General features: G+C 43.2%; 1 protein-coding gene across 4 annotated transcripts in view; it reads right to left on the bottom strand.

Annotated features, from left to right (window-relative positions):
* ZDBF2 (zinc finger DBF-type containing 2) overlaps positions 1-3,013 on the bottom strand; it is a 53,689-nt gene extending 50,676 nt beyond the window's left edge. For 2 of the 4 annotated variants that reach the window (XR_015739548.1, XM_087912605.1), the window contains exon 1: positions 2,952-3,012. Coding sequence is in view for 1 of the 4 variants with exons in the window: in XM_087912605.1 (XP_087768731.1) it covers positions 2,952-2,957 (6 nt within the window). In the remaining 3 variants the exon portion in view is untranslated. The other 2 variants (XM_087912731.1, XM_087912679.1) reach the window with 2 other exon arrangements.
* Positions 3,014-20,384: the final 17,371 nt, after the last annotated feature.

Consider the following 20,384-nt stretch of genomic DNA (forward strand, 5'->3'; position numbering starts at 1 on the left):
AGTGGCCACTGGTGGAGCCATGCTGCTTCACCTGCTGCCGCCTTCGGGCTGCTGAGCTCCTTCCTTCAGGTCTACTCAGTGCTGCAGGCTCCAGGCCACGAGCTGAGTCTTGTGCTCTTCAGGCCCTGGCCCTGGCCCTCTTGTGCTGGCTGTGCGAGGCAGCGCAGCTCCACTGGCAGCAGGGAGGTGCTCCGAAGGTCATAGATCTGGGACAACTCACCCTGTACCAGGCGCAAGCAGCCCAAAAAGCAGTGCTGCCAGGAGGGCAAACAGCCCGAGAGGCCAGAGCAGCACAGTCAGCTTTTCAGCAGCCAGCAAGCAGCAGGGGCAGCAAGCGGAGCGCAGGGCGCGCAGAGAACTTGGTTCATTGCAGCCTCAGGCAAGCAGGGGGCGGGATGAAGAGGATGGGGCTACTGGGCTTGCTGCCTTCTGCACCTTAAAATAATTAAGACACCCCCGCCCTCCCCAAAAGCCCTAGCCATTTTTTCAGGGGTCAAAAGAAAATAAGACCCAGTCTTATTTTCAGGGAAACATGATAGTAAAAATAAGTCAACCAAACATGCAAACAAAAGCAAATAAAACACCCCCAAGAGCAAAACAAATTAAAGTTTAATTTGTGTGCATTATTTAATTGACTGTTAAATTGGCCACACCTATCCAGCCTGTCCAAGGCCCCAACAGCCTGAGGGACTGTGAATTGGCCCCCTGTTTAAAAAGTTTGAGGACCCCTGGCCTAGACCCTCTGGTGTGAGGCTTATACAGGGAGAAACAAACATCAAATTTTAAAATAGGCACAATACTTTTCCAGTGACCCACTTCTTTATTCTGTTGTCTGAACTCTTCTACATCACTGAAACCAGATGACTTACAGGAAATAGAACCATTCAGTGCCTCTTATCAATATCCCACTCTTAGATTCCTGTATCCTCCTTTAATGTGATTGGAACAGAGTAACCTGCATTTAAATAGACATATGTACTACAATTACATGCCATATGAGGTTTGATCACCGGCAGCAATATAATTTCATTTCATAATACAATGATGACAGACACAAAATAGGAATTCATCATAATCTATCAAACTGCTTTCCTATCCCAGAGTAAATTTAATAAAATCTATAAACCTACAAGTAATTAGACACAAATAGAGAATGGAGGGGGAAAGCACTACCTTTTCAAGATTTATAAAGAACCCCAACATTAATACAGCAGTCATTCATATGTTTCCAGAAACAAGTGGTTTAGAATAGAAATTGTACCTTGGAAAATACTTCTTTAAATTGCAACTCACAATAATAAAACAAACTAATGTAAATAACATTTACAGATGTAAATAGCAAACTTGGGTATCTTAGAATGAAAATGAATAAGACAACAATTGAAATATAAAACATCAAGTTTTAAAGGGTACATTCAAACACATTTCACAAAAGTGGGCAAACCAGGGCCTGATTTAGAAAGGCCCTTAGAAGATTTAGGAAGTGGAATGGGATTCTTAACCATTCGCTTTTTGCCCTTTAAAGGTTAGGGCAAACAGTGTGGGATTAAGGTTCTCTTCCCTGAAACTCTCTAAATATAAAATACAGTAAAATAAAATGCCCAAATTTTGGTCCTATCTATTCTAAGAATGCATGTTTTACCAGTCCTACTATAACCTTTAATACTGTATAGCATGATGCGTGATGGCTGTAAATAAAGGGAAAACAAGTTACCCAATTATTACAAAACTCAAGTTCAGGACTGGGTAACCTTGAACAAAGAACAGTTCTGCTTGAAGCTTAGGATATACTTGTATACACTTGAGACTTTTTCTTCCTACAGTGCAATATAGCATGTGAAAATATATTTTGAACCCAAACTTAAAATGATTCATAACACATATCATTTACTCTATGTTTTATTGTGTCTCTCTCTAAAATCTCTCTCTCTTAAAATTGCCATTTAGGGAAAATGTCAACTCTACTGAAGGTTTATGGAACTACTTCAAACAATTGGAGACATGCTAACATGTATATTTCACACAAGTCAAAAAAATCATATTTGAAAATTACTTCATCTCTGTTCTTAATGTATTTCCCATGGTTAACTGATTTAGGATTTAACTAAATTATCTCACCACACAATAAGCCAAAAGCGCCCTAGCTGTTTACATAACAGAGCTAAAGCTTAGTATTTTAAGCTAGTGTGTTGTATGAACCCTGCTTTTATTTAATCTGTTCCCTCGCTGAGCAGAAAGGTAGACTCAAAAACATAAATAGCTGCTTCCAAGTTTGTGATTCTACGAAACCTACACACGTGAGTTAATTTTAATATTTGGATGACATCGTGGTTACAGGATAGCCTGGTGTCCAACTCTGCCTTATTCAACAGATAATTAACCCGGCCATTGGGAACACAGCATTTTCACACGTTGATGCAATCTAAAACCAATGGTTACGATACGAATGACCATACCGCAAAAAAAGCTGCAAAGCTCTCACAAAAGGACACTGGCTGGTTCACACAGCACGCTAAGCCGTGGGCTTGTCAAACTTCCTCTCTTGGGATTGTCATTAAGCCAAACTGAAATTTATATATCGCATTACATCTTAGATAAACCAGGACGTGTTTCGATACAACGTTCATAAGCAGGACGGAAGGGAAATTGGGGTAACAAAAGGGCTCGGGTGCACGCGGAACTCCCCCACACCTACTCCATGGCGAGTAACACCTACGATTTCAGGGACTGAACTCTCGGAGGAGACATTACACGGGGGTGGGGGGTGGGGGTAGTGAAAGGGTGCGCGCGCGCGCTCCGGAAGCAGCCAAGAAGCCCCGCCCCTAGGCGCGTGCATGGAAGGAAGCGACGACGTCGGGGTAATCTAAACACTGCTCCTTTCCTTTCGTCTACGCCGCCGATTTAAGTGCCCGACCTAAATTGCCTACCGCCCTTCTACGTTTGTTTCTTACCTCCATCGCGCTTCCCCCTCCCCCTTCACTGATTCAAAAGTGTCAAAAAAAAAGGCACAACTGCAACTTCCTCTTCCGGGTTATCGGGAAGACAATCCTTCAATATTCCTAGAGAGGCGTAGAAGGGACTTTTACCCAGTATTGTTCCGCGTGCCGGCGGGACGAGTGGAAGCTGTTTGCTCGGGTTATCGTTTAGGCAAGAAGGAAGCATGGCTCCTGTGCTTTCTGGGCCCCCAGACACCCTATTTGGTCCGAGAGGACTTGTTTCTGCCACTGTAGTAAGAAGGGTGTGGTTTGCATAGAATAAGCTCGGCCGTGCTTGGCTAACCTTTTGGTACAGTACACAGTACAGTATGTACTGCTGTGTAACCTTTACACAGTACAGCAGCTAAACCGTAGTTAAATGTTCACCAAATTGCTAAATTACAAAACAACCCCCATTTCCTTTTCTTGCGAGGTGTGTGACCTGACTCGTGTCTCGGTTGGAAACAGTAGAGAAGGGAGCTGGGAGCTCTCCAAGCTGCATCCCAGCAGCTGCGCCGTCTCTCACTTTCGGCTCCTCTTAATAGCTCCTCGTTTTATTTAGGTTCTATTTAGAGATAGCCCTAGAGAGACGGTCCATCATCCTAGTAACAACCACCTATCCTTCATTGCCTAGTAATACAAATATTCCCTTTTGTGAAAATAATATTTTTCTTAACAAAAAATTATTTACCAGTTATAAGTGCTTAGCTATAGCATTAATTTTTAAACTACCAGAAAATTTTAAGCTATTTAGAATGACCTCTAGTCCTACTGTAACACTTGCTAAGAGATTGGATAGCTTTTCAAAAGAAAAACTGGACATTATTCTGAAGAGATACATGAGAAATAATATCTGACATATCTTCTTCCTAGCGTATTCCCGCAGGTGCAGGGTCTGCTTTTCGGATAATTAAATGCCACTTTGCACGATCAGCTGCATCTCCAGGGTGCAGGCCCATGGCTTGCATATCTTTGTTGATGGTGTCTTGCCATCCCTGCAAGGTCGCTGGCCATTGACTTATAGTTGGTTGGCGGTCTTGGCCACAGTGGAAGGTGCTGTTCTCTGGACATGTCCATACCAGCGGAGTCAGCCTTCTCTCATCTTCTCTATAATTGGTACCACATCAAAATATTGTTGAATGGTGTAATTTGTGATGTGGTCAAGAAGGGAGATGCCCGATATCCAATGGAACATTCACATTTCTATGGCATGGAGATAGCTTTCGGTCCCTATTGTTGCTGCTCAGCACTCAGTGCCATGCAGTGCAACATGGCAGATGGCTAAATCTTGTAAATCTTAGATTTAAGATGAGTTGGCATTCGTTTGTCACATAACACACCGGTGAGCTTTCGCCAATGCATCCAGGGTGCATTCACCCTTGAACGCAGATACCTGACATATCTTAAGTGAAATTGACAAGATAAATCAGAAAAGCAAAAAAATGGTCAAGGTATTTCTTAATGCTGAAAAAGCCATTGACAATTTGGAAAAGTCATTTATGTTTGCAGTTCTGAAGAAAATGGATTATGACCCATATTTTTTTCATACTGATACAGAATACTTGGGAGGAGCAAAAAGGCAAAATTATAGTGAAGGGTCTTATTTTGCAGCTATGTACAATACTGAAGATAAAGGTATCTTTAATAAAAGGTCAATTAAATGTAAGAATATATAGGATTAAATGTAAGAATATATAGGATCCAAGAGAATGACGTGGCCTTGTGGATCTAAATTTCATACTAGTATTATGGAACATATTAAATGTGGATTTCAAAATTGATGATATTTTCATGGAAGAGTCATGTCTTCCAGAAAGATTGCAATGATACACTGGGTGACACACAGAGAAATAAACCATTTACATTTAATTGGTTCCAGTACCAAGTAATTGTACTCCAAAAGAATTACAAAAACAAGTGGTAATATTGAGATTTTTGAATGAATTTGAAAATCTTATAACAATAATACTAACAATTTGTTAAGCGTACGCTTAACAAATTGTTAGTATTATTGTTATAAGATTTTCAAACAAACACAATGGGTTTTTAACACATTAGTCATTAATTGATATAGTACAAGTTATTTTTCTCACATGTAACCTGTATTTGTATAACAGACCTGTGATCCCTTCCCTTTCCCTCCAAACCTTTGTCCTAAATCCTACATCAGCAGTGTTCACCCTTACCAACAACCATAGAGGCTCTGCAACATTCGTCCTGTACGTTGCCGGCCAAAATGGAACTTAGGAGGGGCAGATTCGGCCCTTTGATGCTCCAGCCCTCTCTGGGCCTCCCACAGCCCATTGCAGGCCGAAATGGAGCCTCTGGGGGCCAGATCCTGCAATGGGCCAGGAGAGGCCTACGGAGGGCTGAATGGGCGTTGGAGGGCCGGATTTGCCTCTCAGAAGCTCCATTTCAATTGGCAACCTGCTGGGTGAGAACTGTGGAGGGCCAAATGGAACCAGAGGGGCACACACGACAGAAGACACTGCTTGAACTTCACAAGGTGAGGGACCTGGCACAGCACGTTGGGGGGGGAAGCAATTGTGGGGAGCATGAGGTATTTCAGTGGGTCAGAGAGGCTTTGGGTGGTCTTATGCAGGTAGCCTTTTCTATCAGTAGGCCCCCATGGCCTTCCCTATGCTACAATACCTCGTGCACCTAACGAGCCTCACATTCAATTAGTGAATTCGTGGGTGAAAGGGAGAGATATGAGATTTGCTCCCATGAATTATAAATGGAATGGGCAGTATCCATTACATTTGTAACGAGAACTACCTGTATCCCTCTCTAATAAAAAGATTTGAAATTCTAAGAATATAGATTGAATCCCATTTCTAAGATCAACCTTTTTTTAATTTTTTTCCCACTAAAAACTAATGAAGGAAATGTAATAACTGCAGCAGAATTAGCATGTGTAAGTAATATTTCTGGTCATTTATAGTAACCCATTGAAGTAACTGCACATAGCAATCACTAGGAATCAAATGGCCAGACAATATAAATGTAACCACCTTTCTCAAGCAGGCCATTTTATTAATATAAGGATGGTACACTTACAATTCCATTTCATAATCCATTTGTATGCTACATGTGACTTAACTACAGTCTTAACCTGTGAATCCATTTCACCTCACCAACACAAAATCATGCAACTTGTATTTAATTCCTACAATACTTTAATTGTGATAGATTACAGAAAAGCTTTTGATTATGTAGAATCCAATAAACCCGGGAATGGGGGTGGGGGGCTTTGCGTGATCTTGGTTTCCCAATCCTGATCAGATCACTAATCAGGAGACAACAATAAGAAGTCTTTATGGTGACACATTGGTTCAGGATCACTAAGGAAGCTAGACAAGGATGTATCATCACCATTTTTGTTCAATCTGTATGTACATTAATCCACCATGTGTGAGAAAATGTGCAGAGGGAACAGAATGGCTTGCTAAACTCTTGAGTGCCACAAGTGTTGAGTTGGGCGGATGAGGAACGAGTGGACCCAGGGTAGCAAGGAACTTTATTTATAACTAGAATCAAAAAACAATAAACATGGACAGCGGCGGCTTTTAATAGCTGGCGCTGTCCAACACTTCAGCTACTGATGGGGCTCCAATATTCGCGCCAGTGGTTGAGACCAATAAGTGGAGTCTGACGCGGCAGATGTCCTGCGGGTAGGAGGGGCTTCTGTGGGTGTGACTGGGCCTGAGCCGTTCAGTTGTTCCTGAGGCGATGGACTGAACGGACAGGTCCGCTGCTGCTCCAGATTCCACCTTTGGAAACACCTCTATCGTTTCCGGAGGCTTGGCAGTTTCTGTTGAGCTAGAGGCCTCAGTAGTACTACGCTGGACTCCTCCCACAGCTAAGTCCTCCTCTGCCCTGTTTGGGGTTGTTCTTGCTAATATGTGTTTCCGTGGGGTTTCTAGTTCCCAGGGTTTTGTTGTTGGATGTGTGTTGCATTGTTCGGCTTCGTGTGGGGGTTGAACTATGCGGCCCCGTAGTTGGTCTATGTGCCTGTTCCATGTTTTTCCCCCTTCTACCTCCAGTCTGTATGACCTGGGTCCGGTACTTTCGACTATTTTTGCCGGGATCCAGGCTTCCCCTCCCGTGTAGTTGCGTGCATACACTGTGTCTCCTGGTGTGAATGTTCTGCACTTCCCTGTGGAGTCTAGAAGGGTGCCGTTTGTATAGTTTGGATGGATTCTGTCCAGGGTGGACCTTAATTTTCTGTTCATCAGCATTTCTGCTGGGCTTCTGTTTGTTGCTGCACTTGGTGTTATGTGTTGGGTTAGCAACAATTTGTCGATTTTTTCCTGCCAATTGCTGGGGCCTAATTTTGTGAGAAGTTCTTTGGTCATTTGGACCATTCTCTCCACTTGCCCGTTCACCACCGGATGAGCCAGTGCCGATAGGGCATGTTGAATCCCCAGATGGGCGAGGAAGCTTTCGAACTGTTGTGTTGTGAATTGTGGGCCATTGTCCGAAACCAGCACATCGGGTAGCCCGTGGGTGGCGAATATTTTCCACAGGGCTCTGATTGTTGCCTCGGTTGTTATGGATTTCATGATGACCACCTCCAACCATTTAGAATAGGCGTCGACCATGATTAGGAACGTTTGTCCCTGGCAGGGTCCTGCAAAATCTATGTGTATGCAACCCCATGGTGCTGAGGGCTTTTCCCACTTGATGGGGGTGCCGCGGGAGGGGCCGGTCGGGATTCCTGACATGGTAAGCATGTGGCGACCCAGGTTTCAATGTCTTTGTATATTCCCGGCCACCAGATGTAGCTCCTCGCTAAAGCCTTCATTTTTACTATCCCGGGGAGCCCTTCATGTAATAATCACAAAATTCTTTCCCTTAATGATTTCGGTACCACCACTCTTTCTCCCCAAAACAAACCAACCCCTTAATGCTGACAGCTCCAGTTGTCTGTCTTTGAATGGTTTGAATTCCTCCCCTTCCGTCTTGTTCGGCCACCCCCCGCCATACCCAGTTCAAAACTCGTGCCAGCATTTTGTCCTTTGCAGTGAGTCTCACGATGTCTGCTGCTGTTACTAAACCCGGTTTGAAACGTTCCACAAGGAATATGGTAGTTGCGGGGACAGGGTCTTTCACTAGATCTGGCAGGGGGCACCTGCTGAGCGCATTGGCATGCAGAATGTTCTTTTGTGGTCTGTGTAGAAACCTATAGTTATACGCTGCAGAAAAACTGTCCATCTTAGCATTCTGGGTGATAAGATGCTGGGTGTGAGTTTGTCTCCCGAGAGAATGCCGAGCAGCAGTTTGTGATCAGTGACTAACTCGAAGTGTCTGCCATATAGGTATTCGTGAAAGCGTTTTACCCTGGCTACAGCAGCGAGGGCTTCTTTGTCTATTTGGCCATAGTTCCTCTCTGCTTTCGACAAAGTTTTAGAATAATAAGCTATGGGGGCTTCCTTTCCATTCAGTAGTTTATGGCTCAGAACTGCCCTGATGCCATATGGGGACACGTCGCAGGTTAACCATAGCGGCAGGGTCTCGCTATATTGCATCAAGACTGAGTCAGAGGTTAAAATGTTTTTTATTTCTGCCAGTGCGGCGTCTTCAGGGGGTCCCCACTTCCAAGTTGTATTCTTATCCAACAGTCTATGTAGTGGCTCTGCTAAGGTCATCTTCTGTGGTAAGAATATATTATAAAAGTTTAGCAATTCCAAGAATGCTTGGAGTTCCCCTTCTGTGGGATGGGGGCTTCCTTAATTGCTTTCAGTTTGCCGTTTGTGGTTGGATGTCTGACCCATCAATTTGAAAGCCCAAAAACTCTACACTTGGTACCGCAATGTGACATTTGTCCCTTTTTAACTTGAGTCCTGCTTCTTGGAATCTTTCTAATATTTTTCGGACCCCATCCATTAGTTGGAGCTTGTTTTCGGCCAAGATTATTACATCGTCGAAGTAAGGGACTACTCCCGGCAGATCTTGTAGCAACCTTTCCATTATGCTTTGGAAAAGGCCGGGGGCTATGCTAACCCAAATTGCAGCCAGTTGCACTTGAATGTGCCCTTATGGGTTACAGTCATTTGGGCTTCAGTGGTGGCAGCGTCCACAGGCAATTGTTGATATTTGTTGAAGTAATTCCCTGTTAGGAGAATGAGCGCATACAGGGAGACATAGTGAGAGTGGTGAAGAATAACACACAAACAGCACACAGATACACTGTAGAGTAAATGTAGGTTTTTACTTCCAATAAACATTTAAGCAAAGTCCAAGATAAGCAGTTCAAGTCATTCACACGTAAATCAGTCAGTGTCCAGGGATAATCCAAATATCAAAGTCCAGTATCAAAACACAGTTTAGTAACAGACTTACATCAACGATCAGTAACAGTCATTAGAAGGAACAGCAATAGAAGAAACAACAGAAGAAATAGAGACTCACTGAGACCAAACAACCCAGGTTTCTGGCTCCATCTTGTGGCTGTTTGAGAAACCACACCCAATTACAGTTTTAGCATTCCCTTAAAGATACAGCATTAAAATGTCTATCCTAGTTTATATATTTCCAACCCAAATAACTGTTAGGTGACTTACATTCCTAACAATATTCCTGTGCTAGGTCCAACTTAGCAAAAATCTTGCCCCGGCCCAATGAATGTAGTAGATGCTGGATTACGGGTACCGGATATGCGCTCTGTTGTAGCGCGAGGTTCAGGCTACTCTTGTAGCCTCCACAGATTTGGACTGACCCATTGGGCTTTACAGGGGTCACTATAGGGGTCTCCCAATTTGCGTGGTCTACCGGCTCACGGATGCCTTGAGCTACCAGTTTGTTTAATTGCTCTTCAACCTTGGGTCGCAGAGCAAAAGGGACTCTCTGGGACTTAAGTTGGACAGGGGCTATGTTAGGGTCTAGGTTAAAGTTTATTGGGGTCCCCTTATACTTGCCCAGTTCGCTGCTGAAAACGTCCTGGAATTCCTTTTCCAAAACATCCTCTCCAACGCTTACTCCAGTTATCGCTGTTGCGTGTATGCCGGTGAGGCTGATTTGCAGCGGTGCGAACCACTCTCTCCCTAGGAGGCTGGGAAGATCTCGGTCCACAATGGTCAGTGGAAGGCATCCCTTGAAATCTCCGTATTCTACGGAGCAGATTTTCTTTCCCAGGACCGGTATTTTGTAGCCTTAGTAGTCTTTTAATATTATCTGTTGTGGCTGAAGCTGGCTTCGGCAGATGTTGGGGTTGATTTTCTGGAGGGTGGTTCAGGATATCATTGATATATAAGACCCTGAGTCCACTTCCATCAAGCATAGGGTTCCATCGATCCTCAGGTGAGAAATTTGTTGTTTTCAATAGTGTGTGTGTGTGTGTGTGTGTGTGTGTGTGCCACGCAAGTGTGTGTGTAGCCTCTGATTATATGGTGGGTTTCTTCCTCCCAGTCGCTATCTTGTTTTTTAAATTTCGTGCCCAAAGTCTTCCGACTCTTATATGGTCTGTTTGGGGAGAATGTTCTGGGGCTCGGTGTGTCCACTGGTTGGCTGGGTCTGCAGGCTTCCGCAATGTGGCCGTTCCTCTCTCATTGCCTGCAGATTGCCTCCTTAAAACGGCAGGTGGACTGAGGATGATTTTCTCTGCAGCTTCCGCATGACTTGGTCCCCTTGGTGGTTTCAGGTTTGCTGGTTTTCACGCGATGGACATCTTCCTTCTAACTGTTGCTGGTTTCGGAGCCAAATGGACTATGTGGTGTCCCACTTGCGGCCTGGGTGGCGTGGACCTTGCTGTTGCCCTTGACTTGACTGCAGAAGAGTCAGAGGCTTCTGCGGCTTTTGCTTCTTCCAGAGCCTGCTTGAACGAGACATTCTCACAAACAGTCTCTTTTGCAGGGTTAAATCCTTAAGGTCGAGGACTAGCTGATCCTGAATCATTTCTTTGGCATTTGAGAACTTGCAGTTGTTTGACAGTTTCCTTAGTGCAGCCACAGAGTCACTTATGCTTCCCCCTTCTTTTTGGCTCCGGATATAGAAGTTGTTCCAGTTTGCCAAATACGATGGGGTAGAGTCGCAATGCCCCTTCAATGCTCGTTGCAGTTCGTCTCAGGAGACATTATCCAGGTCATCTGCAACGAGGGCTTCGGTTAGTTCATAGAGTTCTGAATCACAATAGGTCAAGAAGTAAGCCTTTTTCTCATTGGATTCTGCTTTCATCCCATTCACCACCAGATTCAGGTTGAATCTTCCCATATATGAGGACCACTTCTCTTTGGTTGGTTTGAATGGGATTGATAGGGGTCGGTGGGCCATGTTTGTTCGCTGTCGGTCTGAATAGTTGGGTTCACGAATCAGCTGGAAAATGGCCGCGGTGCCCCATTAGGTCCTTTGTCTTCCTCAGTATCCCACCTTCGTTGCCAGTGTTGAGTTGGGCGGATGAGGAAGGAGCGGACCCAGGGTAGCAAGGAACTCTTTATTTACAACCAGAATCAAAAAACAACAAATGCAGCCAGTGCCGGCTTTTTATAGCCGGCGCTGTCCAACACTTCAGCCACTGACGGGGCTCCAATATTCACGCCAGTGGCTGAGACCAATAAATGGAGTCTGATATCAGATTCCACTTTGCATATGACATGATCCATGTAAATGTAGTCATGCATATTTAACAATAAGTGTATAGAAATTGTTCAGTTTTCAGTTTTCATGTCCAGGAAGGATGAGAAATTGAACACATGATGACGCCATAAAAATTTCTTTTGAGATCACTTGTAATGCCCTTGCTAAATCATGGCAAGTGTTTCTGCAAATCATACAATATGTTTTTAAAATGGATCTAGGATTTCAAAAGCTGTCTAGAGGAACTTAACTTCACCTTTTACAGCAAGAATTTACACTGCCTGTAGAATTTTATGGCTAGTACAGAGGCAGAGAATGTGATATAAACAGTCCCTTTGTTTAGTCTGTGTTACAGACAACTGGTACTTCTGAATGGACTGCCTATTACTAATAATGGATGACATTCTTCTCCCTCACGTCCACATACGACTGAAACTGTGCATTTTTAATATGCAGTCTGTCTTCAATGGTTCATGAAAACATTACGTGTTTTCAGTGGTTTGTCAGCTGAAGGAAGGAGAATATCATCCACCATTTTTAGTAATAGGCATCCCATTCATAAATTACAACACATGCAAAATTTAATTTAAAACAGACCTAGGGGTGGATCTTGATCTTAACCTAGAGACTGTATGTGTTCTGTGGTCAGAATCAGATAAATAATCATGCAGAAAGGAGTCTTTTGCAAAGGGCTTACTCTCCTGTGTAGAAGTTACCACAACACTTTACAAGAAAAAGGGAAACTCAAATTCCTTCAAGCAAGGTAAAAGCTATGGAAAGAGCTTTCTTCTATGCAGTCCCTAAAGCCAGAATAATATTGGTCCCACTACACACCAAAATTAAAACAAAATTACAGGTGATGTTCCAGTGTAGAATGATTAAAACACTCAAAGAAATTCCATAAGTCACAAATGCATAAATCTGAAATAGCTAAACAAAGCTATGAAAAGGATGACAACTCCTTTTTATGGATGATCTGTGATTTGCAAGTGCTTAAGTAGTCTTGCTGCTTGTTGCTACCAGTGGATATTGTCAAAATCACTGACATCTAGGTCAGGGCTCTGCAACCTTAAACACTCAAAGAGCCACTTGGGCCCATTTCCCACAGAAAACAAAACACTGGGAGCCACAACACCTGGATGGGCATTGTCAACCCAATGTCACTCACTCCCACCCAATCACATGGCCCCTTCAGCCATGCCTAACCCAGGTTTTGTGGCTCCCCGTGTTTTCTATGGGAAACAAGTATCTTCCTCTCTGTCTCCCTCCCTCCCTCTCATCTCTTTCACCCTCTCTCCCTCTCTCTCATCTCTTTTTCTCTATCTCCCTCCCACTCCCATCTTTTTCTTTCTCTCATCTCTCTCTTTTTCTCTCTATCTCCCTCTCTATCACCCCCTCTCTCTTTTCTCTTTCTCATTTCTTTCCCTTTTTCTCTGTTTCCCGCTCCCTCCCTCTCATCTCTTTCTCTCATCTCTTTTTCTCTCATCTCCCTCCCCTCTCATCCTCTCTCTCCCTCATCTCTCTTTCTGTCTGTCTGGCTCTCTTTCTCTCCCTCGCTCTCTTCCTCCCTCCCTCCCTCCCACTACCCACCTCCACTTCCCAATCCACAAACCCAGGGAATAACTATAAGGAAATTCAACCAGGTTCTCTCTATCTCTGGAAAGATACAAAAATAAACCTTGTGTTGCAAAAGGAGTGACTGTAGAGGCTGTAGATCATCGCACACATTTCAGAGAAGCATCGTCCTAAACAGCAGCACACTCACAGGCATGCATACACATCCTGCAACTCTGTCCAAAGTGGCTGGAAAATATAGTCCCTGGGTGCCCCGAATGCTTGGCAGGCAAAGTATGGGACAAAATTCCCCTCCCATCACCAAGGCAGAGTCTGCTGAATCCTTGCAAAACTGGGCAGGGTGGAGAGAGGAGAGCAGACAGAGCCAAATCAAGCTGAATCTGTGCCTCTCTCTCTCTCTCTCTCTCTCTGGCTGCCTGACTGCGGAAACTGCGGGTGGCTACTTCTGGCTTTGTTGGTGCTGGACGCATAACCTGCCCTGAGAGAGAGAGTTGCCAGGGGCGAGTGGGGCAGGGTTGCATTGTGTTGTAATGGGCTCCAGGAGGTGGAGGGGATCCAGTCTCCCCCATTGTGAAGCACATGTCAAATTGGGTACTGGATCCCCTCCTCCTCCTGGAACCCATTACAACACAATGCAAGAGAGAGAGGGAGCGAGGGAAGAAAGAGAGCAAGGCACTGTGAGAGCAGGGAGACCATGGAGGGGGTATTAGGTCTTCCTCCGGCCCCACGCCAAAGGAAAGCCAGCGGGGCTTCTTCCCTCCTACCCTTCCCCCCACTCAATCCTACTTTGGGACAGAGGAGTGCGTGCTGGAAGAGTGTGTTGGCATTTCCAACAAGCATTCTCTGACGCTCACCCACAATTCTCTGTGTTCCTCCAGTCCTGACTTGCTGAGGGGGGAGAGCTGACTCCTCTGCTGCCCCCCCTCATGGCCCCAGCCATCGCTGTCAGGGAAAGGCACAGAAAAAGAAAGTGAAATATGCAGCTTTCTGTTGCCTGTGCCTTCCTTGATCTCAGCTCTTTTGCCCCAGCAAGACCTGTTTCTGCTTGCCTTTACTGTACCTTCCCTGGGCAGTGATGGCTGGGGCCCTGCTGCCCCCCACACTCAGCAAGCCAGGCCTGGAGGAGTGTGGAGAGTTTCAGGCGAGCTCCGGAGGGTCAGAAGACACACTCCGACTCCCAACTTGCCAATAGGGGCGCTTCTGCCGGGCCATCTTCCCCTGCCACTGGGCTGTTGTGCTTGGCGCTTGGTGGGGGAGGGGAGCTCTTCCCCACGCCGCCCCCTCCTTTCTCTTGGCCTCACTGACAAGGGAGGAAGAAGGCCAGGCTTGCGGGGTGGCCCCCACCCCACCGTTCTTTCCCAGTTCTCTTTGCTGGCAGCAACAGCAAATGTACTGCGATGAAGGTGGAATGGTGTTGCCGCACAAAGGCAAGTGCAGGGGCACTTTGCTCTCCCACATTAAGGCTCTGGCCATGCCACTGCCACGACAGGGAGCTGCAGCAGAGGGCCCATAGAGCTGCATGTGGTTCTGGAGCAGCAGGTTGCCGACCACTGATCTATTTTATGTCAAAGTAATTACTGTGCATTTAGCATATTGTTGGGTAGAGTTATTTTTCTTTAAAAAAATAAATTCTCAAATGCCTATGTTCTTATAGTGCTTAGTATCTGTTTCAATATTCATAGATGATTACTTCAGTTACAGTCTTACTGAGGCTGAACATGATCACTCTGAACTACTACAGTCAGCGCATACCAAAAACTGAACTAAATCAAATATTTATGTTAGAAAAAGCTTAGATATCTAGGATGATATATAAATAAATATGGAATGAGCCAAAAAACAAAGATATTGAAGTTATTTCAGGAATTAATCTCCCCAGATCTGTAGCTGAGCTAAGAAAACATTTAAGCATGGTAAAATACCCTGGATGATTTTATATTACAATTGGCAGAAGTCCTGCATTCTTTAAATAAAATGCTCAAAACAGACACTATCTGTCATTAAGGACATGAATAAGTTGTTGTCAGGTGTATTAACAACGTTTAACCATATCTCCAGTTCTGGCACTTTGTGATGATCACTAGTGTATTGTTATGTGTAATAAATGGGGTGTAAGTGTTGCTTCAAGTTCATGGATAAGAATTGAAGCCAATAGCATATTGTTCCCAAACAATAAGATCCAGAAATATGCCCAAATTGCAAAAGAATGACTCACATTAATGTAGCCATGTGAATGATTGATGGACTGAAGTTCTTATCAATTTTATGCAAACTAGAGTTGCACACATTTAAAATGATTTGAAAGAAGTGCAGTGCTTCTGTATTACTAATTAGACAACTATGTCTTTTTTTTCCAAAATTCTGTACTAGCTTGGAAAAAGAGGTAAACATGGCTATTGTAATTAATAAGAAAATTTCCGGACTCATGAAATATTCAAAGCACTTTTTCAAAATAATTTTCAAAATGTACATAATCCTCATTCAGACAACAAGCCATTTATTTATTCTTAATTTCACACATAAGAAGTAAAATGGTTAAGATCATCTAATACAGATTAGAAAACTATATGGAAAGGGATATGCTAGGGATGGCTTTAGAACAGGCTAAGACAAGAAAGCCAAAGAATTCCAAAAAGAAATAAATGTGTGCTTAATTAATTATATAAATTAATTATTTAAATTAATTATTTAAATTAATCATATAATATATATAAAACACATTATTGTGTTAATCATGTCAAAATGTGGAATAGGTTTAGAAAAATAGGAATTCCAGAACAGCTCATTATCTTCATGGGTTTAATTTCAGTCTTTTTTACTGGGGTTTCCTGGACAGGGCATTGGCCAGGAAGTTTTTCCCTCCTGGGAAATACTTGAGAGAGAAATTAAAGTGTTCAAAATATTGCACCCAATGTACTTATTTGGGGGAGAGTTTCCGTGGAGTTTTCAGGGCTTCTAAGTTTTTAAGATCAGTCCAGACTTCAAAGAGGATTTTGTTCCCTTCTAGGAAATGACTCCATGAAAAAGAGGGCTCATCGCATGGCATATACCTCTTTCTCCCATATGGCCCATCTTTGCACGATTTCTGTCAATTTCTTGGAATTGTAAGCACATAGTTGCAATTGTCCATGTTCATTATTTTGAAGTAGGACTGCTGCTACTGCTACATCACTGGCATCAGCTTGGATGACAAATGGTTGCACTGGGTCTGGGTGTTTTAGGGTTGGTTCAACTGAGAATAGTTGTCTTAAGTTTTTCGAATGCTGCTTGGCATTCCATCATCCAGTTAAGGGGTTGCCTTGGCTTTGGTTCCCCCCCTCCTTTTCTTTTTAACAAGCTCATAACGGGGAGGGCAATATTCACAAAAGCCAGAATGAACTGACAGTAAAAGTTTGCAAAACCCAGGAAACTTTGTAGTTGTTTGCAGGTTTGCGGCAGCTCCCAATCGATAATGGCTTTTATTTTTTGTGGGTCCATCTCTATTCCGTCATGGGACATTCTATATCCCAGGCAGTCAATTTTTTCTTGGAACTCACAGTTTGCATAGTTTTGCATATAGTTTGGCGGCTTGGAGTTTCTTGACAACTGCTCGGACTAGTTTTATGTGCTCTTCTTTTGTCTCAGTATAAATTAAAATGTCATCCAGATAAACTAGGACCCCTTTGTACAAATGTTCATGGAGCACCTCATTAATTAGTTGCATAAATATGGCACAGGCTCGTTGTAATCAGAAAGGGAGTACTTTAAATTGATAGCACTCCAGTGGAGTGTTAAAAGCAGTCTTTTACTCATCCTCTTTCCTAATTCTGATGTGGTAGTATGCCTCTCATAAATCTAACTTTGAAAAAAAAAAAACCTTTAGAGAGGTGAGCTAGCATATCCTTCATAAGGGAGAGCAAGTACATATTTTTCCACGCTGATAGTGTTCAGGTTTCAGAAATCTAAGCAGAGGCGTAAGGTGCCATCTTTCTTTTCACTGAATAATACTGGAGCTGCTATTTTCAGTCGGGTAGGTTCGATGAAACCCCTTTTTAGATTTTTGTTGATAAACACTCTGAGTTCATCTAGTTCTCAATAGGATATGCAGTACATTTTCAGTTTTGGAAGTTTAGCCCCCGGCAGGATCTCAATGGCAAAATCTGTGTCAAAATGAGGCAGGAATTCATCAAATGCCTCCTCGCTAAATACCTTGGCCAAATCCTGGTATTCTTTGGGGATGCTAGTGGAATCAGCAGGTTGGCTGGCCATGGCCGTTTCCCTGTTCTCTTTTCCTTCCTTTCCTCCCTCTGCGATGTTTGTGAATGTTACATGTTTCTGGAATTGCACAGTTCCTCTCTTCCAGTTTATTTTAGGATTCCACTTCCATAGCCATGTGAGTCCTAGGACTAGTGGCCCTTCCATTCCCAGGACTACAATGAACATGAGGGTCTCACTACAGTTCCCCAGTTTCATTTGTAATGGTTCTGTGGCAAACCTGGCTGGCTCCCTCCCCTGCTACAGTCCCGTCTAATTGGCAGAAAGCAATAGGGTTTCTCATTCTCCTTAGGTGGATTCCCAATCTCCCTACCAGGGTTGGGTTGATTAGGCACTGGGTGCACCCGAGTCCAGTAATGCTGCTACTTCCTCCCCTTTCCCTTGGCTGGGGATAAACAGTCTTAAGGGTAGGGTGAGCAGTTCGATTGGGTTGCTTACCAGCGGGTCATCTTCTGAATTGCTTTAAGATTGGTTCGGGGTGCTGGAATTTCTTCCTCTGAGTTTGGAGGGAAATGGAACCTCACAGCTTTTCAGCTTCTCAGCATGGTTTATTTTCCATGGTGGTAGGGTTTTGCAAGTTTTCCCCTGACAGGTGATCAGGCTTTCTGGCAGGGGGCTTCAAATTTTACCCCCAAGGGGGGATCTTCCTCTTCAGCTGTAGGTCCCTGGGTTGGCCGGTCGCTCGATCAGCCTCAGCTGGATTGGGGTGATGGCTCAGGCTTCCTCAGTTGCTGGTTCACTTGCTCTCCTTCATTGGTGACCCGGTTCATCTCAGATGTTGAGGTTTTCCTGGGCTTCCCTCACAATGTGGTTTATGTACCACTTCAATCAATTATCCACCAATGGTTCCTCGATCAGCTCTTCCTGATCAGCAAGAAGTTCCAGTTCCATTTTCCACCTGGGTTTATGGCTACTGCGGGTAAGGGTTACTCCCCTGGCTCTTCCATCCCAGCTGTCTCTTTTTCCTACACTGCTAGACCATCGAGGCTTCATGGAACTTTCAAAAACAGCTTCAATGTCTTTGATGGGACATATGTCAGGCAGGGTAGTTGTCGAGGTTTCTCCCCAGCACTCAGATTCCCTTTGCTCGTTGCTTTGTTTGGACATTGTTGCAGGGTCCCCTCAATAGAGTAAAATTTGGGAAGAAAAAAAAATTCCTCTCCGGGTTGATCACTATTACAGATCCTGCTTTATATAAGGACCAGCCTCTCTGCTCTTCAAAAAATAAGTATAGACTCTTGAAAACTTTGTATTTCAAAAGGAATCTTTTTATTGAAGGGAGGTACAAGCAAGTCAACATTCAAAGCAGGATCTGAGGTCCCTCAGGGCACACAACTAAAATAAAGGGAATTAGAAACCACTCCCAACAGTCTGATGTGGATTCCACCAATCTGCAGGTATGAAGATGTTAATTTTGCCAGCCTTTCTGAGAAAACAGATAAGGAAAATTTCCCAGGAGTATCTTCCGGTGCTTCAATCCACATGGCCCCTCTCCCTTTGCATCTCTACAAGAGGTGAGAGTTTGCCAGGCATCTGGGGCGCCAGGCAACTTACAAATCATGTAAAATGTTATACAAAGACAGGGTAAGAAATAGGATACTTAAGCTACCTAGAGAAGGAAAATTTAAATGTATCCAATCCAATTCCCCCTTCTTCCATAGAAGAATGGCAGATATACCGATTTGACAGGTGTATAATTCTCACCATTGGCTGGACCACTGTTTCCCCCCCTTGTTCCAATCTAGGATATGTTAATCTATGGCTTGCTTTTCATTTCTCAGTAGACTGCTCTTTCTGCCAGCTGTCATTTATTACAGAAGCCACACCTTGCAGATGTTCCAGAAAATTATTCACAGCTTTAGTATTTCATTTTTTTAGAAGCCAAGTGAAAACATGCCCTGGCATTATATTGTGTTTTATGAAATAGAAGAAAGCATTAGCTGGAGATTTTTAAAATTATTTTCCATTTTACACAGCCCTGAAGCTTAATTTGAGTGCTTAGGTCCGGATTTCAGCTGCAAATGGTTGGCCTTGCTTCCTTAGATATACAGATTATATGCCAGGCAGTTTAAAATTATAAGCTAAAAAACAAGTCCTTCAAGTTAATCTAAGCCATTAATTAATTGTGGATTAATGCTAAAAGTTAAAAATGGTGCTTATGAGAGCGAAGCTTGAATGGAGCTTCAAATCATAGCATTATATCATCATACTGCTGAAAGATAATTAGATTATCTTTTGATGTTAAAGTGACGTGCAGGCAGTGGAGACTACTTTTATATCTGTAACTCATTGAGAATGTTGCTTTCTACATAGACCTGTCATGTTTCTAAATATTCAGACTAAGGACTGCAGAAGATAAACTAGGAGACTAAAAGTCTGTACAAGGAAGCCTGGAGCTTGACTTGATGGGGTTGATTAGCTTTATAATGAATTGAGGATGGCATCTGGAGAATTGGATGGGGTGATGGGTTTTCAGCTGAGACAATAATTTGATGGCAACAAAGCAATACCAAAAAACCCTAATTTGCTCCTAATTTGGTCCTCCAGATTTCTACTGGAAACTGGTCTCCTTATGTTATGTCTCCCATATAGTATGTGACCATATTCAGATTTCCATGGAATTGGGAATTCATTGTACATAAATAACCAATGACTAATGGTTAGTCCATCAGTCCTTTATTTTGGTCATTTATTTAGTCAAATTTGCATTCAAAATTAATGCCATCCCATTTTAAATTGTATCAATAATTTAAGAAATAAGAATACATGGAGTTTATGTTGTTACCACAAAGATAAAATTATCATCCCTCTCAATTAGCTGATATTTCAAAATCTATTATGAATACAAGTATCTAAATCTATAAAAGGTACACTATTATATAAAATTACATTTAATGTTAAATGGATAAATATAAATAGACAAGATACAATATGATTTTAGTATATAAAATCACTAAATTTCTAAAATCTATAAATATTTCAAACTAATTAATTAAATATTAAAAA

Source organism: Pseudonaja textilis, chromosome 1 (assembly GCF_049901715.1).
Source record: "Pseudonaja textilis isolate UNSWEBS1 chromosome 1, rPseTex1.2, whole genome shotgun sequence".
Lineage (NCBI taxonomy): Eukaryota > Metazoa > Chordata > Lepidosauria > Squamata > Elapidae > Pseudonaja > Pseudonaja textilis.